At 42.9% G+C, this 24910-nt stretch overlaps 1 protein-coding gene and 1 long non-coding RNA gene across 7 annotated transcripts in view; one reads left to right on the forward strand and one right to left on the reverse strand.

Annotated features, from left to right (window-relative positions):
* INPP5D (inositol polyphosphate-5-phosphatase D) overlaps positions 1–17528 on the forward strand; it is a 52851-nt gene extending 35323 nt beyond the window's left edge. The window contains exons 10-28 of one of the 2 annotated variants that reach the window (XM_080605076.1): positions 1125–1231; positions 1758–1860; positions 2669–2865; positions 3672–3789; positions 4286–4382; positions 5770–5908; positions 6599–6707; positions 6861–6949; positions 7186–7267; positions 8481–8570; positions 8750–8863; positions 9977–10059; positions 11099–11186; positions 11912–12061; positions 12829–12922; positions 13163–13270; positions 13870–14142; positions 15225–15801; positions 16484–17528. In XM_080605076.1, coding sequence (XP_080461202.1) covers positions 1125–1231; positions 1758–1860; positions 2669–2865; positions 3672–3789; positions 4286–4382; positions 5770–5908; positions 6599–6707; positions 6861–6949; positions 7186–7267; positions 8481–8570; positions 8750–8863; positions 9977–10059; positions 11099–11186; positions 11912–12061; positions 12829–12922; positions 13163–13270; positions 13870–14142; positions 15225–15801; positions 16484–16486 — 2621 coding nt within the window. In that variant the 3' untranslated portion in view covers positions 16487–17528. The remainder of the gene's footprint in view (positions 1–1124; positions 1232–1757; positions 1861–2668; positions 2866–3671; positions 3790–4285; positions 4383–5769; positions 5909–6598; positions 6708–6860; positions 6950–7185; positions 7268–8480; positions 8571–8749; positions 8864–9976; positions 10060–11098; positions 11187–11911; positions 12062–12828; positions 12923–13162; positions 13271–13869; positions 14143–15224; positions 15802–16483) is intronic. The other variant, XM_080605077.1, reaches the window with a different exon arrangement.
* Positions 4–24878, reverse strand: LOC308200056. Of its 5 annotated transcripts, none has more exons than XR_013955196.1 (4): positions 20964–24878; positions 17799–18064; positions 11663–11928; positions 4–958 (listed from the first exon to the last, which is right to left on the reverse strand). It is a non-coding gene; the product is annotated as an uncharacterized lncRNA (long non-coding RNA). The 5 variants fall into 5 exon arrangements; XR_013955198.1 differs by lacking the exon at positions 4–958 and adding an exon at positions 14522–14652 and having other exon boundaries at positions 11336–11928; positions 17853–18064; XR_013955195.1 differs by lacking the exon at positions 11663–11928.
* Between the last annotated feature and the right edge of the window lie 32 nt (positions 24879–24910).

Genomic DNA, 24910 nt, shown 5'->3' on the forward strand with positions numbered 1-24910 from the left:
TACTTAAGGTCACAAATGTTGGACTAGATTTTTGGTCCCATGGATGATGGGGGGTGGTCTCCCTTCGACCCCACTCAGGGCAAGGTTTGGTCCAGAGTGCAGGAATGTCTGCTTGGCTCATCAGTCCAGACTGTCCATCCCCAAAGCAGCCAGCAGAGGGTAGGGAATCGATACTGGGGTAACCAACTTTCACAGGCTGTTTTAAAAGGTAAACTGTCTGGCCTCCTGGTCTAAACGAAGACAGTGAGAGCAGGTTTTGATGGAAGATTCCACTTAGAGCTGGTTGCAACAGACCCATTTTCTGCTGAAAAGCAATGTCACTGGAAAAAAAACAGTCTGCATGAACATACTGACTTCTGTGATGATTTTTGATGGTAAGAAGCCAGATACTCAGCTTCAGTAGCATTGTTCAGTGAATTTCCCCTTGATTTTTGTTGTTGTATGTGAATCAATATCTTTACTGATGAGCAATACTAGTTTGGTCTGTAAAGACCCAATTTAAACAACTTCCCTGTGTCTCTGATGTTTCTGGACAGACAGCTCATGGAATATTTCTATTGATTTTTTTTCTTTTCCTAATCTTCCATGAACCCCGCTGCCAAACACAGAAGGATTTGTTAAAGAGAAACTATGCCCTTGGGCTCTCTCCTCTATAGAAAATCAACCTGTTGCTGGCTGCGATTGATAATGTTAACTTTCACATACAGTCTTCTCCAGCTGTTGTATGTAATTACTTAGCTGCTATTTTAAATGGGGAAAAATCACCTTTACCTTCAAATAGAGTTTTACCTCCTCTTTGACAGATGGGGAAAGAATATATGTAGGCTGGGTCAGGATACAGAGAGATTGGCTGCAGGAAGCTAAGTCTTCACATCAGACTGCAGGGCTTGGTATGGACAAGAGTTCCAAGCAGGAGGGATTTTGGGGGTCCTTTTTCCTTCAAGGTCAAGATCACTTCCTATAGGGAACAAGATTAAGCAACATTAAAGTGTAGTTAGGCAGAACAAAGTAAGGCTCAGACATAAAGGACTGTGCAAGTCCTGAGCCTGGGAGCAGGGTTCTGTTAGTTTTGGTGGAATTCTAATTTTGGTGATTGTAGCTCATGACACTTAGTCTCTGTTTAGTCTTGCAGCTCATCAAGTCCCAGAAGGTCCCTAACAAACTGGTCATCGTGCTGGAAACAGAAAAAGAAAAAACACAGCGGAAGGAATATGTTTTTTCTGATTCCAAGGTAAATACACAGCATTTCCTACTCGCCAGCCTGGATCAGGTATCTGCGTGGGAGAGATACAAAGGGCATTCCTTAGCAGAAAGAGAAACTGTTGAAAGGTGGCAGTAGGCTTTGCAAAAATGAATATTGTCCTTTGTTCTGGAAACATCCAAAAAATGAACATAAGTACACTGTAAAGAGAGATACTGGAGACAGCAAACATATGTAGGTGCTGTCACTGAGGCAAGAGAACAAAGAGTCAGAAAGCAGTGAGAGAGGAGTCTGAGGGTAGCTCCAAAAAGGCTCCTAAAGACAAACAAGAAGGAAGCTTCCTTCTGAACAGCTCAGCACTTGTTAAAGTAATGCACAAGCTAAAGCGCCTAAGGAAATACCACAGGAAAGACAGCCTCTTTGAAGGTTTCAGAATGGTAGAGAGCTAGTCTGCCCTTCAAGTGTGCTGGGAGTTTCCTGGTTCAGCTAGTTTTTCAAGAGGTTGTGTTGTTGGAGTTAAGCTTCTAATTAATTGTCTCTGCTCCTCCTTGTCTAGAAGAGAGAAGGGTTCTGTCAACTTCTGCAACAAATGAAGAATAAACACTCCGAGCAACCAGAGCCTGATATGATCACCATCTTCATTGGGACCTGGAATATGGGTATGGGCTCCCTTCTGACATGGTCATTCCTTCAGACTCTTGCAAAAAAGGCCTGTGCTCACCTGCAATGCCAAGTCCAGATACCGTGTTTGTTCATGAGCAGATATATACATTAGAGATCCCGGTGGGACAGGAAGAAAGGAAGCTGATCTCTAGGATTGTTCTTGTGTGTGGTTTGACATCTTCCATGGTTCTAGTCAAAAGATCATAAAGCTGGCCTAGATGGGTACTGAAAGATTCCTATGATGCTGGAAATGATGGCTGGCATGAGGGTGGTGCAGCAGTCTGCACCATTACCTGTCTTGCAGAAGGGCCAGGAGCATGTCCGATAACTGCATGTCAGACACTTCTGAAGCTGACTGTGTCCAGTCTGGAAAGCAAGCTGAGTATCTGTGATATTTAGATAAGGTGTCAGGGTGTAGTTGAGAACAGTGGAATTTATTTTTCACATTATGGGAGAAAAGTCTGTTTCAAGACTGTGAGCTTTGCTGTTTGAGCTCACAGGCAAGGTAAAGGCCGGGGCAGACCAGCAGAACAGCCGCCAGCCTTTACACTCAGCTAGCCTTGGCCTTGGTAAGCTAATGAAACAAGGAAGATGGTCAAAGCAGAGTCAGTCCTTATCTAAGAGTCCGGTGGAGTTAGCATCTTTGTCACTTTAGAATAGTCTGCCCTAGCTGATATGAAACTGACGGGACAAAGCAAATGTGAAGCTTATTATTTCTGTCCCCGCATGTGTATAAATGGGTTTTTGGTGTCCTGTGTTTGAACATACGCTGACTTATTGTGGTGTTTGATTTATTAATAAAAGGTGCTGCACCTCCCCCAAAGAAGATCTCCTCCTGGTTTCTCTCCAAGGGGCAGGGGAAGACCCGTGATGACACTGCTGACTACATTCCTCATGACATCTATGTGATTGGCACACAGGAGGATCCCCAAGGAGAGAAGGAATGGCTGGAGACTCTGAGGCAATCCCTGCAGGAAATCACCAGCATCAGCTTCAAAGTGGTGAGGGGTTATTCCAGTCATTGTGCATAACTCAGGCATAGGAGGACAGCACATGTTGTGCAAATAAAAGAGACACAGGAATAAAAAGCATTTTGCCTACTCCTCCTCTCCTTCCCTCCCCTTATTTTCATCACATTTGGCTAAGGGAGAGCAAACTGAATCTGTCTGTGGACTCCATGAAGTCCTCTCTTGGAGCTGGCTGAAGGGCATATTGCTCTGGACAGTGCCCCCTCTGCCCTTCTGCCACAGCATGGCCCCTGCCATGAAGTTCCCCTGCTTGCCGGCTTGGGAGCAAGGGGAAGATGCTGAGCACCTGAGTCAAGTGGTGATGATGTTTTGGCCTTCATAAAGAAGATGATGAAAACTTTGAGTTGTAGCCTAGATCTCACCCTAGGCTATTGCACTTCCAAACCAGGATGTAACGGCACATAGGTATAATCATAAGAGAAACTGAGCATTGCTAAGACCAGGTATGGACATTTCTAAGTTTTAGTAGTGTCAAGAAACAAATGTAAACATATCTGGAGGGCCACAGGAAAGCAGAACTTTTATTAATGACTCTCATGGTGATTGGAAAACTGTATTTTGTGCAAGCAAGGCAATCCAACAATTAACTAGAAAATAGCACTAGAAAATAGCAAGGTCCTTCCTCCCACCTTTGATTAAAATGACTGAGAGCAGATTCTGAGCACAGGATGAAAAATTGTGTAGGAAGAGTACTAGAGAAGGAGTCAGGAAGACTGCAGCTACAGCACAGCTTGCAGATCTGTGAAGATTTACAACCTCTAACCTTCCCATTCCTGCAGATAGCAATCCATACCCTCTGGAACATCAGGATTGTTGTACTGGCCAAGCCAGAACACGAGAACCGGATCAGCCACATCTGCACAGACAATGTCAAGACGGGCATCGCAAACACGCTGGGTAAGGAACAGACCCCGCCGTGTCCAAACGACTGTTACCTATTCAGTCTGTGCCAATACCGTCCTTGAAATGGAACAGTTTTCTCCACAAGACTCCTTTGAGTACACTTATGTGACACTAGTGTTACTGAAGTTATATCCCACTAGCACCGATCATATCGTACCCTGTAAGGGAGGAAATCTGTTTGTGTGTATACTCTAGCTTATATATATATTCCCAGCAAATGCCTTTGGGCATTTGAAAGATTGCTCTTTCTTGGGTTTCACAAAGAAATTGCACTTCTTTCACTTAAGCTAATTTTTTTTGTTCACATCCTTTAGAAAATTTGTTACCACACTGTACGCAGCGTGTACTAATTTTTTCTCTGATTAAGTCACCTTACTTCTCTTCTCCAACCTCCACTTCACTTAAGATGTGCTAGCTGCTTTTTTATCTTTGCTAGACTCATCCTGGAGGTGGATTGATCTTTCGACCTTTTTGGCTTATCTTTTCCCAGGTAATAAAGGAGCCGTGGGGGTGTCATTCATGTTTAATGGAACCTCCTTTGGGTTTGTTAACAGCCATTTGACTTCAGGGAGTGAAAAGAAACACAGGTAAAATACGTCTTCCCCCCTCTCAAAAATGGATGTTGACCCAGGGTGAAATTCTCTGGGCCATGTTTGGAAGGAACCCCCACCAGACAGCTGCAGGCATGTTTTCCTGACCCTAAACGTATGTTAAATGTCTCCTCAGAGCAACCTCTGCTAAACACCCTGCTTACAGTGTCACCTTTTAAATGAGCAACTTCTGCTATACAGTCACACCACATGGGTGCGGGTGAAGACAACAGCAAAATGATTTAAGCGCCAAGTGTAAAGATCTTGCACAACACCTGTGCAACCTGTCATGCAAGCCCAGTACACGAGGAAAACAGTTCCCTGATTTACAGTGTTGTGGAGAGCTGCCGGAAGGCCATTCCCACCCAGAAATACTATGCTGAAGGGGTCTGTGTGCCTCACCGTAGGAAGTGCTGTGAGCACCAGAGCTCTGTTGCACCCTGAGGCACACCTGAGAAAGATCCTGCTGGGCAGAACATGCTGTGAGGAATGCTAAGAACTATTTCCATGGTGGCTAATTTTCTATACTGAGCCCTGAAATTAATTGCTGTGATGTAGGTAGAGGTCCTGTGCAGCACAGGACTGGAAGGGAAAGATCTCACATTGGTGGGAGTTCCATGCCCATGCTGGGAGGAGCTGGAGCAGTTGGAAGGAATTGTTTTGAAAGCAAAGAGGAGCTGAAATGAAGTCGTTTGCCTTGCCATCTTTCCTGGTCCAGGACCCAGAAAACAGATGGTGTGGGATTTCTGCACAGGGTCTTTGCCACTGATGGAGTTAACTTCTATGAAATAGTTCCCCAGTGCCTGGAATAGCTGCCAAAATCTAGTTATGTGTTTCCTGATGAAAGCTGAAGGCAACAGTCTAATGCTGGGTTTCTAGGACGTGCAGCTCAGAAAAGCACAGCTGCAGGAGGCAACAGAAGTGGCTTTAGGACAGGTTTTGACCCTTTCAATTCAGGTGGAAACAGCCTGACACCCAAGGTAGGGCAGTCAGGAGCTGGTATAAATGCCACTGCCCCCTCCTCATGGCCACTGCCCCCCAGCTCCCCAGGCCACATGTGATAGAAGCTGCATCATGAGAGCAGCAGCCTGTGCTGTCCCACATGTACCTGCACCAGCTTCTGCTCCTTCCCCAGGTTACATCTGTGCTGCGTTATTGATAATATGAAGTAGGTTGGATCACCAGGAGACACTGAGCACATTACCTGGGCCTGTCCCCTGAGGTGCAGAGCGAGAGAGGGATGGCAAGTTGTCATCTTCAGCTCTGCTCTTCAAGTGTTGAGCCAGATTGGTTTCTGCCTGGTAAAGTGGCACTCTGCCAGCCCAGGCAGTTAGAAATTGCATGGCAATTTAGTATGTCAGGCAGATGTTTCTTGTCTTGACAGACGCAACCAGAACTACACGAACATCCTGCGCTTCCTGACACTGGGAGATAAGAAACTGAGTCCGTTTAACATCACTCATCGCTTTACTCATCTCTTCTGGCTGGGAGACTTGAACTACCGTGTGGAACAGCCCCCAACGGTTAGGGCCTCTGCATGAATCCCCGGAGAGACAAACTACAGTGTTGCTATAGAAGCACTGTCTTTTTCTAATCTAGGGCAACATGGCATAAAAAGTGGTAGAAAGAGGGGAGGCAGAAGGGATTTCCCAAGGCACGAGTGTGACACCAGCTGAGGGAGAGTAAGGAAATCCCCTTTGCCTTTTCTAAGGCTTAATGGACCCAGGGCACACCAGGAATGCCATCTGGCATGCTTTGCTGCTTCTGCTTTGCTTCCCCAAACCTGCACCACCCTACTTCCCTCCCACTGCGAAGAGGCATCTGCCTCTGAACAGTTAGATGCAGAGATTCTTTCTGCTCTGCTTGGTTGGCTTCAAGTGGCTCAGAACAGGACTTCAGAACAGGCTAGCCATAATAAACATTGGATAGGCTTCAGTGGGCAGTGTGGCTTTGGATAACATCGGATAGGCCTCAGTGGGCTTTGTGTGTGCATGCTCATGTAGGGGATATGTCAACATTTTGATGCAGGTTTTAACAGGGAAATGTTCAGCCAGACAGCAAAGATTGGGCCTTCCAGTAAACGGAAAGGTGGGCAGGTGACAAGGGGTATGGCTCTGTGAAACAGTTTGGAAGCACTTGCCTGCTCACCCATGGAGGAGTATTTATAGGAAGGTTCTGCATCATCTGCAGCTCTGCTGTTTCCCTGTTGGCAGGAAGCGGAGAATATTATCCAGAAGATCAGGCAGCAGCAGTATCCGGAGCTGCTGGCTTTCGACCAGCTTCTCATAGAGAGGAAAGACCACAAGGTGTTTCTGCAGTTTGGTAAGATTCTAATTCTTTGGTAGGTTCCTCTCCCAGTTCCAGCAACTTTCTCTGCCAGAGCTGATGTGGGACAGGGTGCACGGAGCAGTGGCTGTCTTGTCCAGCTGAGGGATCTCAACAGGCCAAATTGTAACCAAGCTGTCTCTGTTTTAGAGGAAGAAGAGATTACTTTTGCTCCAACCTACCGTTTTGAAAGAGGTACCCGGGAGAAGTATGCTTACACCAAGCAAAAAGCTACAGGGGTAGGTGAAAACTGATTTCACTTCATGAGTATATAGCAGAGCAGGGAAAGTGACACCTACTGAAGGAAGTGACCAAAACAAATCTTTCCATGTTCTGCACTCATAGTATTTTGAAAGGAGTCAATCCAGACAAAAAGATTTAACACAAATATAGTGCTTGGGCAAACGAATTTCCTGTTCTTTTGTGAACCTGTCCTTTCCCTTCTTCTTGACATCAGTTCTCCTTTGGTTTGCAGATGAAGTACAATTTGCCGTCCTGGTGTGATCGAGTGCTCTGGAAATCATACCCCATGGTGCACGTTGTCTGTCAGTCCTATGGTGGGTAGATAACAGATTGTAGATAGCAAAGCAATCAGTCTGAAACGGAAATGATTCAGAGCAGTCTGTAGGAATCTCCCTGCACTGCCAGGCACTCAGCATACAGGGACCTAATGTTAAACCATGCAGACTGAATCCAAATCTCTCTGCCTGTAACCTTACAAAGTTGGGAATTAATTCTGTTACTCTTTTATATGCAGAATACCACTTAGGCAGCTGCAGTTGTCCAGCTTTAGGATACACTATAGGAGCCCTTTACACCAGTTATTTCTTGGCAACAACAACTGCACTTTTCCTATGCAGTTGCCACCAGGAGCTCCTGGTTGGTGCCAGCAGGACGGACCCTTCGTACATGGTCCAGTCTGCAGAGGCTGGAGCTGCAAACATCTCTCTTCTATCAATTCATATTCCAGAAGGATGTGTGGTACTAAGAGTGTTTGCCTGTTCCTTTCTTGCTGAGAAAAAGCTTTGCAAAAATACAGCGTAGGGAAGAGGGGAAACCTGTAAGACCTGTTTAAAAAAGACCTAGATACTAGTTCCTGAAATTCCATTGACTATATGCAGTACTAAACATGTAGGTATAATGATGATGATTTTCTCTGCATGGGATTGAGAAGAGGGCTGTAGAAGTCTCTTGCGGGATAAGCTGGACTGATGTGATCACAGAGCCTATGATGATGGAATGTGTTGTTAAATTAAGCACGTCTAGAAGTATGGCGTCTGCCTATACACCCTTCTGTTCAATGGACTGGGCTAGCTGGAACTCACTATGTGCCTAGATAATGCCAAGCCATTACTTACTCCGCTGTTAATTTTGTGCCATGAGTGGCTCTGTAGTGCAGAAGTGGCAATGATGTATTCCTGTGTGATTGCCTGCCCTATTAGAGCTTGAGGTAGCTGTGCACCTTGCAAACATAACCAAGACCACCACAAGGGTTTTCGGTATTGGGGAAATTTAACATTGATAGTCGCTTGCAAAATGATGTGGTAAAGTTGTGTCCATTAAATAAATCTTCATGTATTTTGATAGAAGAGTTACATTCCTATATGCTAATATGAGATTATGTAGAAACAACACCTTTGACTAGAAGCAGTTACCACAGCGACAGTTATGTTTTCTGGAAAATTACTGAATAATATTCCTATTGCAGTGATCTCAATGGAGCAGGGCAGAAATGCAGGGTGGTAACTGTTTTCCCTCTCTTGTTGGCAGGCTGCACCACTGATATCATGACAAGTGACCACAGTCCTGTGTTTGCCACCTTTGAAGTGGGAGTCACCTCGCAGTTTGTTTCAAAGAATGGTTAGTCAGACTGAATGCAAATGTACTGTTTTGGATATATCTGTCTTTGTATCTTTGGATATAAAATGCCACATATTGTGTATATTGAAATAAAAAGCTGATTCTCAAATAGTCCATTCAAAAATGCCCTCTCTTTTTCTCCTACTGAAAATATTCTCATTTTCCCTCCTCTTTCCTAGACTCCAAGTATACAGACTCTCAAGGGGAGATCGAGTTCCTGCACTGCTATGCTACTCTAAAGACCAAGTCCCAGACCAAGTTCTACATTGAGTTTCACTCTAGTTGCTTAGAAGGTATGGGTTTACCCATCTTTATTCTTTCTGTTAAAGTTCCCTGTTTGTTTGAATTAATTCCCCTTCCTTTGGCTTTGATCTAAATAAATGGCTGTGTAGGTCACTTGTCTCAGTGCAAAAAAGGAATGTCCTAGAGATCTGTTGCATTCTGCAAGTCATCCTTTACTGTCAGCAATACTTACAGCCATTTAGCTGTAATCCATGCTTAGACACGTAACCTTTTGCCATTTCTTCCATCTTGTCTGGCAATCTGATCATCTCTTCTTTGAAGAGAAATGTGTATTGTTCTTGTTTCTGCACACAAAAAAATATCTATTTAGCTAACACACGATTGATTAAACTTCTAATCATGCCTGCTACAAGCGATCAGGTGCTTTCAAAATAAAGCATCTGCATTAGTCTAATAAATACAATGTGATTCCCCTGGTTTGAAAAGAATAAATCAGAGGATCAGCTTAAAGTGAACAGAAAGATGGTGTGATGACTCTGTAAATGGGACTGTGTACCTATCAGCACTACATATTTTACTCTCTGTCCATGTGCTGCAGGGCTGAGTCTCAGCTGTTTATGTAATGCAAGCCTACATGCCCTTACTGTGCTTTTTTTAAGCAATCCCCATCACAGGACTGCTCTTCTAAGTGGGACAGCATGCCTTCGGTGTACGCTTCATCACATTATCGCATGTCAGAGAGCTGTGTCAAAGACAGTTCCATAAAAGATTATTTTTTGGCTGTATCAAAATTTGCATAAATTTCTATGGAAACAGTGTATTACGAATCTTAAATTAGAATTTCAAAAGTGTGCTATCTTGAGTGGCGTAGGAAGAGCTGTCATGTTCTTATCCTCCAGCCCATGTATGCACTGAGCTTTTCAGTGCCAAGTTGAACTGTAAAATAAAACCATTTAACAATGCCCCATTAAGATCACTTGTAAATTTTCCATATAAATGTTCACCTGTAGCTCAAACCATAAGCTTCTTAATACTTCTAAAATGTGTGTCCAAGTAGGAAAATAAATGTTGGCCTTTTGGAGATCTAGCATCTGAAAAGGCCAAGTTCTTGCCAAGTTCTTGCTGTCTCTCTTCTGATGATCTCCTTTCTCATCACTTTGTAGGTTTTGTAAAGAGCCAGGAAGGAGAAAATGAGGATGGAAACGAAGGAGAGCTTGTGGTAAAGTTCATTGACGCTCTTCCAAAGGTAAGCTGGAAATATCCATATGGAAGAGATGTCTTCCACTTGCATCCCATAAGCAACATTAACCCTTTTGCTCATATAAATACTGTTTTCAGGAATATTGTTGTGGTCTTATTTACACCCAAAATAGTCCGTAAGAATGCAGGATGTGCTTAAGCCAAGTAGTTTGTAAGAAGGAAAGGACTTGCCTGCCAGTGCACTTCCATCTGTATCAGGAATTTTGCTGGCATGATTATGTCACTCAGGAGTATGACTTTTTTCCTCCCCTTTTAAGTGAACACAACTGTGTTGACAAGTCTTTTAAACAGGTCTGGTTTTTTGTTTGTTTTAGATGGAAGATAAAACAGAATAATAAGTAACTCTGCCCCAGAGTTTCTTTGCCCTGTCAGAAAAAGTTTTTTCTTGGTATTTCTCTGAAAAGTTAACTAAGTATTTTTTTACCTGTGCTAAAAAGAACATCAGTGGCCACATGTAGTGTTCTGTACTTCAGTGTCAGAGACAAGTCCTGTCCTTGAGATTGGAGCCATTCTCTGTTTCCTGGCATGGTGGGAGCTAGAAGAATTATCAGAGCTATTGGACTTGGAACAAATATGTATGTCAGTATGTTTCTGAATAGCCCAAAAGAGGAACTGCTGACTTTGGAAAGAATGCCTTACACTCAGAGGCTGGGGAAAGATTCTACAATAAGTGATTATAATAAGAGCCAAACAGATTTTGGGGAACAGCCTGTAATGACAGTCTAGATCACTTCCTCCTAGAGCAGTTTTCAGTCCTGCACCTTAGGACAAAAATGCAGCTGAGCCCAACACAAGTGATTTGTAGCATCCTAGCTGCTGTGCGGGGTGTGAGAGCAGGGGACTCTAGAAAGTGTAACATCCTATCACAGACCTCCAAACATGACTGAAGAGCCTGAACCTGGGCATGATGTGATACCCTCACAGGTCTGTCCAGCTGAATTTTGTTCATTTGGGATTGAGGCACAGGGAGAACTTGGTTCATGTAGACAACCTGTTGTATTTACCCACATTAATTTGTCTTTCAGCTGACTCCAATTATCTCAGACCCTGAATACCTACTGGATCAACACATCCTGATCAGCATTAAGTCATCAGACAGTGATGAATCTTATGGTAAATGCTTAGCTATAAAGTTCTTGATGAGTCAAAATCTACTTAGATTTTCCCAAATCGCTGAAAGAGTGGGAGAGAACAGAAAACTCTTACAGACTGAACATCTATGATGCTCCGGCTTCTGATTTAGAGCTAGATACATACAAAAATACATCGTGGGCAATATTTTATGAGGTTATGATGTTTAGAGGACTATGAACTAGAGTCATCAATCTGTATAAACTTTACAAGCCATAAAAGAGTAGTGGCTTAAAAAGAAAGTACTCTACTGGAATTAAACCAGGAGTCAGTCTGTTTAAATGGGTTTGTTCAGCACATGCAAATCCTGTTTCACTTGCAATTACTTGATGCATTTCTCCTGGCTACAGAAAAGTCATTGTCACTGCTGCTTGCTTCCAAGTACTAATCAGCTAGCCTGCAGTCCTTGTCCAGAGAAGGCTTTCTGCTGAAATCACATTAACTGACATGGCAGTTACCTGCTCACGTTTTCCTTATCAGTCATGGAAGCTCAGAACCCTGTAGACGCCTGCTGGTGTCTGGAATGTCCAAGTCCTTCACAAACGTGTGAGGAAGTGTAAAAGAAATACGACAGCCTTTACTGTGGTCCAGAGCAGATTCTTTCCAGTAATCTTAGCCTTGTCTGCACAGATGTAGATGACTGACATGACAAAGGGAATTCAGTGCTTTTTTTCTTAGTCCGAGGCTTATTACTTTTCATCTTCTAGGGGAAGGCTGCATTGCCCTGCGAATAGAAGCAACAGAATCCTTAGTTCCTATCCATACTGTGCTGACACACCATGGTGAGAAAACAGGGGTCTTCCAAGGTGAAATCAAGTTGCAAACATCGCAAGGAAAGCAGAGAGAGAAACTGTATGGTAAGGAACTAGATCATCTCTGTAACGCTCACGGTAGAGTACTTCCATTTTAAAAGATGTCTGATAACTATCAAGGAATTGAAAATTATCCTCGCAGTGCTATTAGTCCCAAATAGGTAAGAGTTTTTGATGCTAACTGCAAGAAGATATATTTTTTATTGTTAGCTCTCAGGAGTATACCCATGCTGTCAGAAATTCACAGCAATTCCATTTGGGTTTTTCTTTTTCATCATTCAAGTAAATTTGACAGACTGAGAGAGCCCCCTGTCTGTCACTGATACTGGTTTTATTGAATGATGATACCTTATTTCCACTCGCAGTGGCTGTATGTTAAAGTGCCAAAGCTGTCCCTCCACTAGTCAACCCAGGGAACATCTGCAAACAGTATGTGAGGCTCTCAAGGAGCAATTTCTCAGCTAAAAGATCACAAACCTGTCTTATTATCACCTTGCTGCCTGCTGTTCTCTTTCAGAATACGAAAGTAGCCTAATGATATTTACTACTATTCTTGATGTTAAAATGACCTGTATATGACTGGGGGCTTGCAACCTTTGTATTTCAGGATAGACACTGTCTTTCCTATGTCAACAAAACATGATATGAATTAGTGGGCAGTTAAAAACATAACAGCAACAACTGTTTAGAACCTGCTCACTGTCATTCTGATACACATTGAGATGCCTTAATAAAAGCAGTAATACAGAAAACCTAGGGAGCTGGACTCTGAAGCTGCCCAAGCACTCCTTAATGCCTTTTCTTTCCTCCAGATTTTGTCAAGGTTGAACGTGATGAAATCACTGGGCAGAAACCAAAGAACATCAGCAATTTAGAGACTAGCAAAGACTGGGATCAGGCTAACAGGTAAATGGGTAAATCAGTTACTGAAAACTAGTTGGTTCAATAAATGTAAAGCTGGGCTTGCTGTGGGAATGGTTTTAATAGGCATGATGAGCACTGGGTTGCTGCCTTTGTGGCCCTCTGGTCAGCACTGGTCAATTCTTCTGAGTTCAAAACTTTGAAAGATGAGAACGTTTAAGTCAAACTGGGCACCTGCTCTCCATTTACACCTCTCCTTAAGAAGGGTCCTTTCATTTCCAACAGAAAACCAAAATCTACTCATCTGATGGCCAAAGAGGCAGCAGCCATTGCTCGCTACTGGGGGAGTGCTTCCTCTTCTCCAGACAACCCGGGAAAGGAGGATATGTTACGGTAATCTTGCTGCCTTACCTCTGCCAGCTTAGGTGGGAAGCTATGCTTAAACTGCCTGTCTTCCGTTCTGAGAGTGCTGCCCTCTGCCTGCAAATCTATGTGGGTACACCTCAGAAGACCAAACGTCTCTCCTGTTGCTCCGGCAGCATATTTCTACACTGTGCAATGCTGTCCAGTGCTGTGATCTGCTTCTTGCTTGGAGCCATCCTGCTGCAGCTGCCAGCTGAACTGCTGGGCCCCAAACCACCCCCCCCGTACAAGTGTTGTTTGCCCCTGTATGTGGCTGCAAAAGCTGAGCACTAGTGCGCTCTGCAGCCTGAAAATGGAAGTGTCTGCCATGCCAGAGGAACTGTGGGGCTGGTGGAGGTGGCCTGGACCTAGCTGCTTCCTCTCCAGTGACCCAGGGGAGCTAGGTGCTAGCAGGACTCCCACTTACTCTCTGATTCTGAAAAAACAGTGACAGAAAAAAAAAAAAAAAGGCACAGTAGGTGGTATTGAATCAAAGCAGTCAGTGGGCACTAACTCCTTTGTAGCTGGCACAGAGACAGAAAAAAATATATTTTTGCATGTATCTTTCTAACAATATTTCTTCTCTTCAGCAGCTGCACTCCCACAGACATCAGTAACCCCAACTACCTGGGGATGGCTGCTTTCTCTCAGCAACCTTCTGCAGCAAGCCAGCTTAAGCAGATACCTTCACCAGACCAGCTATCTTCTCTCTGGAACTACGAGCAGAATCCCAAAGAGAATACCTGTGTAATGGGACAGAGGGAGTCATCCTCCACATCACCCTCTTTGTCACCTCTATCTCCAAAACCGTCCCTCCAGCCTACAGTAAACAGAAGCATCTCTAGTAGGAGTCAAGAGCATCTGTGAGTCTTTGCCTTTTGCACCGGGGCTATTCCCCTTCTCTTCTCTTATTCTGCACAGTTGCTATTTCATTACCTGTAAGAATAGTTCAAGGTGGAACATATTCTTTCAGCCTTTTATCTCTAGAATTAGAAATAGGTAAGGGAAGGTCGCAAGTGCAGGCATCACATACTCAAAAGAAACTAGCGTACTAAAATTAGGAGTTGAGCTTTAGGAGTTGAGATGGGAAGGAGAGCTCTGTCACATGTTGGGTGTGCAGTACTTCAGTAGGATTTCTACTTGCACTACTATACAAATGTCCAACTCTCTATAGATGTCTGCATCTATCGCAAGTCTTGCTGCAGAATTCCCACTCTGCAATTGAAGATATCCAGTACTTACCAACTTAGTGATGAGACTACTCTACCCTAGTGCTTGCATGTGTTCAGTGTCCTCGTTCCAGGCCTCTTCTTCATAGTGACAGCTGCTTTCTGAGTCTGGGCTAGCGTTCACTGGTAAATGTATTCAGCACACTGTAAGACAGAACTTGCAGGAGTCACAGCTGCAAACACTGCCTCAGTCTGTTATGTACCTGGTACAGTTTTATCCCTTCCGTAGGAATACCAGATGATATTGGTAAAAAGAGGAGATTGACCTAGTTGTAAAATGATCTAGCATGATGTGAACTCTTAACTGTTAACTGTCCAGACAGCCATTTCAGTCCTCCCTGACAGATCTGAAGATTCTTATTAACATTTCAATTCAGATTTGTGTATGTCACATAGCCATCAAAGCACTTGGTACAGTTTGGCTCAGTATCTTATCTCTGTTTGAAAGAGAAGCCAAGCATCGCTTTGACAAGACTGTAGTCCAGCAGGGAGTTTGTACAGCACCATGTCTATCTGCACTCAGAGATTAAACAAGACAAAAGAAGCCATATACAATTCTGCTCTCTCCCCCTGAGTTTAATTTTTATCCTGTTACCCATTTGTGCAGTCAGTTTAATTTTATCATGTTCATTTCTTATTCATTTTCTCTTAAATCAGTCACTGTGTCTTGCCTGCTCTTCAAAAGTCTCCTTTTTACACTGCTTTGATGATTGTAGGCCGCCTGAACTGGGGAAGAACATGGCAGAGCCTTTGTTTCAGGAGGAGGGACAGCAAAAACCAGAGATGTTTGAGAACCCACTGTACGGCTGTATGGGCTCTAAGGGCAAGGTGGCATCAAAGAAAGAACAGGACTACCCCAAGGCCTCGCGAAAAGAGCAGGTGCCGCTGCCTGATCAGAGCTTTCTTCTCACAAAGCCGCAAGAGCCTGAGAGCAGCAAGACCTCCGGCAAACAACCATCACCCCCGTTCCTGGTCCCCACACAGCGGTTTCGCTCCTATACCTGCTCCAGCCAATCTGAAGAAAAGAATACAAGTGAAAAGACTCAAGGCAAAACGAAGATGGCTGTGTCATCAGAAAACTCAGCACCACTCAAAAAATTAGTCAAACCTTCAAGGTCTGAAGTCAGCTCAGCCACCCAGGGACAGCTCAACAAGCCGCCCCTTCCCTCGAAGAGCCGGGCAGTGCTGGACATGCAGAACTCCAAGGGCCGAGACTATCGGGACAGCTCAGAGCTGCCACACTCCGGGAAGCATCGGACAGAAGAGGGGCCAGTCGGCAGGACAACCACACCGGTGTGTTTCTTGTGGGAGTAAGGGGTGGGAGTTTTATTAGACTGTGGTGTCACAGCAGAAAACTACAAGAAGTGTACTGGCTTAATGTATGCCCTCTGTATTTCCTGACCAAGCTCAGAGCATGGTCCCACTGACCTACAGGGCTTGCAGAGCAGGGGATGTGAGGGAATTTCTTAAAGCAGCAGCAGTTTTTATGTTGTGAAACTGTAGTCTTAGTTTTGCATAGAGTTTTAATTGGTCCTGAACCATTTAAGCTTGATGGCCAGAAGAGGAATGCAAATCGTCAGCTACTTTGTTATTGCTTGTTTGGTGCATACTGCATTGTTTCTGAGAATGCCCAAACTTGGCCTCACAGCACAAAACTGCAGTCCAGGCTGATAGGTTTGCTTTGCTGTAACTAATAGAAAGATTATTAAAAGTACTCATCTAGGGGAAACACTTAACAACTAATAGCAGTGTTGTCCAAAGACATCGTTGAGCCCTCTACAGGAATAATCGCACATCTACCTTCCTGGGCTGTTTTTGTTGTCGTTTTCAGAAGGTCATGAGCTGAATGAGGAGTAGGGGAGATCTTAAGTGGGTTTGGGACAAAAAGAGTGAGTGAGCTGTAAGTTTGATTTTTTTTTTTCTTCTCCATAAAAACGGGCAATAGATAAGCTGATGTCTTCTCTTGTCTCTACAGTGAAAACAACATGGCAGATGGCACCCTAGGAGGAGTCCTGGTGGGAAGAAAGAAGGCGATTACTGCTTTGTTCACACTGATAACCTCTGGTCTGGTCCTAAAAAGACTGGGAATTTTTATTTTTGAGAGTGTATCCCTCTCTGTGATTTTGAAAGTGTTCTAGCTGAGAAGTTTAGCCTATGTTGCTCAGACCAAGAGGAGCCAGGACCACAATAACAAATGCAATTTAGCCTTTTGTACTGTCACTTTGGTACTTCTACGAAGAGGCAGGTGGTTAAGTACACGCATTGGTAAATGTTTTGGAAAAAGAGGAAGGTACGGCATAAGGACTAGAAGATGGAAGGGGTGTATTTAAAGAATCCCCTTTTTACAAAAGCAATTTTCTTTTATTTTGTGTTATGGAATTCCTAATAAAGAGTGATATGTAAAAGAAAGTATTCTGAAAGCGGTACAGCTCCAAAGTATGTCAAATCCATGGAGCAAGGAGTTAGGGGAGGGTGGGAAAAGAGTTTGAATAGCAGATTCTGATGAATGTCACACACTGTCAATGGGGCTGGCTTGGCCTCTCGTGTGAGCTCCCAAGCTGCATACATGCATTCATGCAGAGTGTGAGGGCTGGCCCTTGACACTGTAGCTCTTTTTTTTTTTGTTTTCCCTAGCAGGTAGCGCGTACCCCTAACAAACAAAGCGAGATGTCAGAATTATGTGCAGAAATGGGAAAGAACAGATGGGCTGTACGTAGCCTATGAGTATAGCTGCCTGAAGGGGCAGCAGTCGGTCCAGCCTTTCTTATGGCCAGCACTCTGCTTTTGAAAGATAAAGGCTGGCTGGTTTTGTAGCATTCTTAATAGATTAATGCTGACCTTACTGTACACTTTTGTTCATTGACTGAGAATGAATAATATTAACATAACTGTAATTTCTGTTATATTCATGTTAAGTATTAATGCAGTGGTTACAATTAGGCTATGCCTGTTTGTGACTTATTCATTGCTATTGTTTCCATGTTGATTACTTTAAAATAATAAAATAGTCACCTTTCTGATCGTTCTTTGCTGAAAATTCAGAACTGCCTGCCAGCTATAGCTCAGTGTTACATCAGCTCACTCAGTGACTGTAGTCGATGCCCAGAAGAAACACAACAGGCACCGAGGTGTGCGGGGAAGCTGCAACATTGCTGCTCAATACTGCAACTAGGATGTATTTGTGTCTGTGCACAGACCCTTTGTGGATACAGCTGATTTAGAAATTCTAGCACCTGCTAGCAGGTACAGTTACCAATTGTATGAGTATAGAAAATACACTGAAAGCTTACCTGGGGTAGAAGAGGTCAAGCATAGGTGGGAGGTGATAATTTGTAGGTACAAACCTTGTATAGGTTGGATTTTCAAGGCATCATTGCTGAAACACCTGATTCTTGCTGCCTCGTAAGTTAGACAGTCCATCAGCTTACGTTCCTCTTGCTTTATTCAACAGAATCCTTCATGCATAATTCCCTTGATTCAAAAGCTCTGGTATTTCCCTGGCCCTGGGGAGGGTTTCGCTTTTCTATTTCAGACTCCAGGAGAACTTGTACAGCCACTGGAAAAAACAAACAAAAACAAAACTAAACAAAATAAATAAACACCTTCCTGGAGCAGGTGAGCTTTCTATCCTCTCTGAAGAATTAGATCAGCTCTTACAAGGTCTGTGGTGTGCTCATGTATGTTTGGAAATGGAAACATGACAGGTTTTCTATGAAAAGCTTTTAACGTCTCGATAATGAAACAGACTCAGCTCGTCTGTGATGGAAGTGTTTTTCCACTGACTCCCTAAGCTGTGAAAGCTTTTTAGATGTGAATATTAGAAAACTGAATTTTAAAAATAAGTCTTGTGCCTATGGCTTGTTTGTTTTTTAAATACTTTCTGTCAAAGCCTTTAAGATGATCTGTCCTGGTTTTACTACCCATGTCCTGAACCAGATGAAACTGGTTGCGACCGAACACTAACTTCTTTCTCACATATCCCTGGGTGCAGGACTCTCTCTTGCCAAACCAGAAACATTTTTCTTCAATCTCTGTTACAGTCTAATAAGTATGTACAGGCAGTACAAGTAGAAGATGGGAAGCGAAGGGTATGAATTGTCCAAAAATTCACTGATCTTCCCCAGATGTTACCTATCTGCAACCTTCCAATGTCCTTTATTTTAAGTTCTTATAATAGCTGCAGTCTTGGTGTACTTATTTCCATAGAGACACAGCTGTCAAAAACGTTTTAAGTACCTGGCTGCAGGCTGTAGTGTTGTAGAACACAGTGACTTTTAAAAACCCTGTTTCCTGCCTGCACCTGATGAATCTAACACGAGTTTATTTGTACTTTCAACTGTAAAACTATCAAAGGGTTCTATTAAGGCTTTTCCTAAAATGCTGTACTGGGCTATTTATTTACTTTCTGTTAAAGGTGTAGAGTCATACAGAAAATGGCTCAAGGAGTGAAAATAGAAGAAGGAAAAAAAGGACTAAGGGACTCCACCCCTATCCTTATTTGTTGTATCCCTTGGTTAAAACATACAGTAGAGATGCAGCAGGAGAGGACTGGTCAACTGTGTACTAGGAAAGTTGAGGTGAAGGTGAAAGCTCTTGAGCTGCAGTAAAAATCAACAGTTTGGTGCCATAATATATGCCAGCTGCATCTGCATGATGCTCATTTTGTTGAGGCTGAAATATTGAAAGAAGGACTTAGTAGTTTTCTCTGATTCCTATGCACAGCTGAAGCAAGAGCTGAGTGCAGCTGGAGCTATGTCTCACATAGCTGCTCACATCTGCCACCCAGTCACCTGTGCCTTCCTGTGAGCGCTCCTGAAGGGGACTTGTTATGCAAGTGCTACAGAAGCCAAGTAGTCATTTCAACATGCCAAATTTCCCGAGCGTAGAAGAGGTGTTAGCTGTAGAGGTACACGATGTTCTTTCTATATATAAGCAAACATCAGATTATTATTCACATGAATATGAAAAAGATCTTTCTAATTCCACCGTGCGCATGGTGTTGTTGCAAATGTGGCTCTTAATAAAAAGTATTTTAGGATTGGATTTGTGTTAAGACTTCTGAAGTCTTTCAAAAAATTCTTTCCCAGTTGAATCGCAGGTTGACGGAAGAGATTTCCTTTTACCTACTGTAATTTGCTATGGTTTTTTTGTGACGCATAATGAGATAAAGCATTATCAGAGTAATGTTTTATCTCATTACGCATCACCAAATTTCTCTGAAGTTCTGTACTCAGTTCATTACCATTATCCTGCTTTATTAATTTTATTTACAGATCATCTTTGCATTAGCTCCCAAGGCAACTAAACAAAAGGTGCATTAGACATGCAGAGTTTAATTCAGCTCTGCAGAACTATCCACTGGTTCACAAGGTCATAGGTATGAGTCCATGGTTTATTTTTGTCACAATTCTGCTTTATTTGATTTCAGCTTTGAGCAATGAATAAAATAAAGTTTTGCATGAAGAGACTCAGTCACTGCAAACACGTGGAAGGGCTTCAACATATCCTTTTAAGTGAAAAATAACTGACGTTCTTCAGTAGCATTCAGAGAACTGTAATCAAAACTGTGTTCTCAAAGATCCTGTCTTGCAGGAGACATCATGCACATTAGCCATGAGCATTTGCTGGGATTTTGGGCATTGGACTAGACAATGTCCATCCTCAGCTATGCTGTGCTTCTGTGCTTATGTTTAAGTGAAATTGTTCTGTGCCAGTGATGGTGATCTGCTACACAATATGATTATTATTAACACTTTATCACATTTTTTTTCAAGGTCTGGACTACATTACATACAGAGTAAATTAACCTTGCATACCATAGAACATCAGATTATATCAGAAGTAATTGAGATAAAGATTGCAGACAACAAGGTATTGAATGTGCTCTGGAAACAGTGAGTGAATGGGAATGGATGAAGGAGACAGGGTCCAGCAACAAGCAGAAAGATTGCTGAAAAGTGAGTAGAGAATCCATGGAATGAAAGAGAATCCAGCAGAAGGGTAAAAACAGTCTCCAGTAGAAACAGTTGACCCAGAGGAGGAAGAAGGAAAGACACAGCAAAGAAAATGGAAGAGAAATGAGAGCTTTGCAACAGAAAGCATAAAGAGTGTGCATGGAAAATATGTCTAATCCATACTTTACAGCAATTTGCATCTTCATAACTGTAGTTTGTAAGTATGAAGAAAGCAAATGGGTGTGGGAAATAGTCTCTCTTTTAAAATGTGAACTCGAAGATCCAAAACAAAGCCCAGCTTGAAAACGGAGCTTTCAATCTAGCTTAGTCCTTGGGAAGAACACTGCTGATCAACATTTTTCCAAAAAAAAAAAAAAAAAAAAAAGAATATTTTATGTTCTAAGTCAGAAAGCAGCAAGTAACTGATCAGCTCAGCAAGCTTCAGCCTGACCTCGCAATGGGTCTAAAGGGAAACTTTGGATGAGAAACTCTTCCACTCACCTTTCTGCAAGGATCCATTTCATCACTTGAGCGTCAGGAGTAGTTAAGAAATCAAAACAGCCATCTCAGCACATCATCCCTGAAAATTACATCTGGAAGGGACCCTGAAAGGCCATATAGTCCATTTGCTACACCAATAAAGGGTAAACTACAAAATTCTTCACAGAGGACTGTTTTTAACTGGCTTTATATGCCTCCAGTATGGGAGTTTCTCATCTTCCTCAAGCAGTCTGTTTCCAGAACTTCACTACTCTCTCCTAATCTCCGATGTGCATTTTTGCTGTATTTTAAGCCCTTTTAGTCTAGTTTTGTCCCCTGTGAACAATCAGATCAGGTTACTGTCTTCATTTTCTTACACAGCTTGTGTGTATACTGCTCTCATGGTTCCCATCAGCCTCCTCCTCTTTAGAGTAAACAATTCCAACTGTTTAAATCTTTCCTCTGGGTCATATTTCAGTTTTTCCTGCTAGTCTACTTCAATACCCTAGATTTTCCACATCATTCTTGAAATATGCTGGCTAAAGCTGGATACGTCTCCACCAGAAACCTTGTTCTTGCTGATTAAAGGGGAAGGATCATTTGATGCCTTTCGCTGATGACAGTCCTGTTTATCTCTTTGAGATGAGGTTTGCCTTTTTTGTGATAGTACACCGTGGCTGACTCGAGCTGGTAAACCAATACAAACCTTAGATCTTTCCCTACAGCCCTTTCTGTATTTCTCTGCTGAATTATTCCCGTCTAAGGTAGTACCGTGCATTACAGCATCCTGCTTGTCACGAGAGTTTTGAACTAGAAACCTACTCTCTGGCATATTTGAAGTCTTCAGTCTGCAACAACATGCAAAACAGGGGCTTGCCATCAGCAACAGAAATGGATTCAGAAACGCAGCAGAGATCTCACAAAATGGACGGTACCTTCTAGGAGTGCTGCAGTTGCACAAGGGGCAAGCGCAAAGACTCCAAGTGAAAACCTTCTTAAATGCAGACTGTAGCGCAGAGCTTTCATTTGTAGTGACACTTTCTGGTGACAACACGGTGCTGGGATACTTTTACATGTTGCTGCTTCTCCATCTCCTGTTCATTTGAAAGTAATTAAATACAGAAACTGTTGTAATCTGGTCTATGATTATACCCTTAAAAGGGCACTATGTCCCAAGGAGGTTTAACCTCAGAACACAGCTAGGACAAGCAGACTTCATCAGCTTTTACATTAGCAAAGGCTGGTGGAGATGTGGCATGGCCCCACGCATAGGACACCTGGGTGCAGAGGGAAGTTTTCCCAGCAATAAAAGTAATAATAATAATAATTATTATTATTTTATCATATACCATGACTAGCACAGTGCCTAGCTCCACTAAGAACCTCTTCAAGAAGCACTTCATGCCTGGCCTGTCATCTGGTAAAGAACTGGCCCTCATGGCACATAGATTGACAGCTATTTTGATATGAGCCTCTTCTGTGTCTCTAAGCAATCTCACATGTCTAGTGCCAGTATCTTTTCCTTCACAGCTGTTAACATCTGCAGTTTCCTCCCTGTGTTTCACCCTATTCAGTATCTGCTGAAGGGTTTTTTTTTTCTCCTTTGCATGGATATATACCCACCAAACACACAGTAGGCTTTGCATGGGAAGTTTCAGCCTCTGTGTATGTAGAATGAAACATAACCTCATTGAAACCACAGTTTTTATTTCTGCACTGCAGAATGAGTTTTCTGAAAATTATGAAATTTGTTAATGTTGTTTTTTTTTTTTTTTAAATTTTTGGACAAATTGTCAGATTTTAGTAACCATGGTAGCAGAAAGATCCTTCAAATAGAGAAAGGAGCCATTCTCAGCTTGAATGCCCTTCATGTGTTCTTGTAACCCTTCTTGATATAAAAGGACAGCAAGTTTATGATGATATGGAGCAGGCATGTGTTGTTATTAGAAAGACTGCCAGAAGCATAAGCTGAATTTAAGAAGAAAGAGGAACTTTGTATTGAAGTGGAAAAAGCAGTGTTAGCAGGTATTGTAAAAAATCAGGATGTCCTACCCATGTTGAAAATCATAGATTAAAGAAAAGCGAGCATTTTTAGTATGTTATGATTTTTCTAAGATTTAAACGTGTACAGATGACAATTTATTGAAATCTTTCCCTTGGAATAGTCTAGCCATTATTTTAAACAGTAAAATATATACAGTGTTTTCAATAATTTATGTAATGCCTGAGGACAATTTTTTTATACCAAGAGAAATAGTGGACAATTATTTTCTCTCAGTTTTAGTGAGAAAAGACTACTCACATTTGAGCAGAAGGATTTTTGTTGGGGAGGCTGAAAGAAAACAGGTGGTTAGCAATTAAAAGGTAATGACTTTGGGGCTGATTACATATTAAGGACAAGAAAAAGCCTTGGGAAAGGAGCAACTGAGTCTTCTCCCTTCTCATGTTTCATGTTTGCTTTCCTCTTTCTTTGCAGAGGATTAAAATGTAGAGACAATTTGAAAGGATGAATTTCTCTCAGCTCTGCCTGTCAAGAGTCCAGTAACTGTATCAATAGAATTAGAACTTAAGCATGCAATTACAAGTAATTTTACATTTTTTAACATCTAATTTGAGTTTATGGTTTACAAACAGATGAAAACGTAGGCTGTGTGCTTACACTTGGCCAAATTAGTTTTGTAGAGAACATGTATAACCTTGTGTATTGTGTACTTGGTAAGACAGAGCTGTGCATGAACTATTATTAACTCAGCCAGCAGTGCTCTCTCCTCCGGTGTAATAATCTAGTGAATAATCTATTTTGTTACAATTTAATAATTGCATCTTCATTCATTTACTTAAAAGAAAAACAAAACAATTTGGCATAGTCTGAGACAAAAAGCTTTATGAACTCTGCCCGGTTTGAAATTAAGTTACAATAATGTGGTTACCTAACACATTACTTAATACATTAAGCAGTTTAAAGTAAAGCCATGAAGCAAGACATTGTACATTTTTACATTTGCCAGAGAATGTATGGTGTCTTCATGACACTGGACAGGATGCACTGCTGCAGTGAAGGCTCCCTTTGTAGTTTATGCTGTGTTCCAAATAATTTTTCAAAGTAATCCCATCTAAAAAAACCCCAAACCACGCTTCATCACCACCTTCCTTGGGCAGCTGCATAAGTAAAGGTTTGAAACCGCGTTGCTCTGTGTGCCCCACTGTAACTGGAGGTTTGGCTTATAGTGGAGATTTGGGGAAAAAACAAGTCGTATTGTAGACCTCTCTATTTTGGGCTATGCAGTACATTACCTTTCTGTTAACTATATAACTTTCCCTAACTATTTAACGTTCTGTGTGCTCACTTTAAAAATAAAAGGCAAGGCACAAACATCAGGCGGGCTGGTCAGACGGCTTGCGCCCACTACTGCACGCGCACTGGTGACTGGGCTCACTAGGCCCCAGCAAAGTCTCACATTCTTCATAGCTCTGCTATGTGACTTAATAGCAAACGCTTTGGTTATTCTTTCAGGGAAGCTCTTTATATATTGTGAGTCATGCTTGTTGAAACAGCGTCTTTTCATCCCCCTTCAAAATACTGGAAGAACTGCTGGAAGAGGTCTCTTGTGATACTTAATTACTAGCGACTTCTCCGAGTTTACAGGAATTCCCAGATTCGTTCCCCATGACTCAGAGGGAAGGGAGGAAGGAAAGCCAGCACCCCCTCCTGACGGAGCACCGGCCCGAGGCAGACCGCTCCCAGGGGGTCGGGGCCCCTCTCCCGCCCTCTCACGGCCTCTCACGGCCCGCCCCGGGGCCGTGCGCACGCGCCTCCTCCGCGGGGCGCCCTCTCCAAATGGCGGCGCGGGGCGGACGCCGCAGCTCGCCGCTCTCAAGATGGCGGCAGCGCGCGGCCCGCCTGCGGGGAGGGCGCACAAAATGGCGCCGTGCGAGGCCCCCTCTCCTCAGCAGGGCGCCCACCCGCC

Source organism: Anser brachyrhynchus (assembly GCF_964034855.1).
Source record: "Anser brachyrhynchus genome assembly, chromosome: 9".
NCBI classification, from domain to species: domain Eukaryota; kingdom Metazoa; phylum Chordata; class Aves; order Anseriformes; family Anatidae; genus Anser; species Anser brachyrhynchus.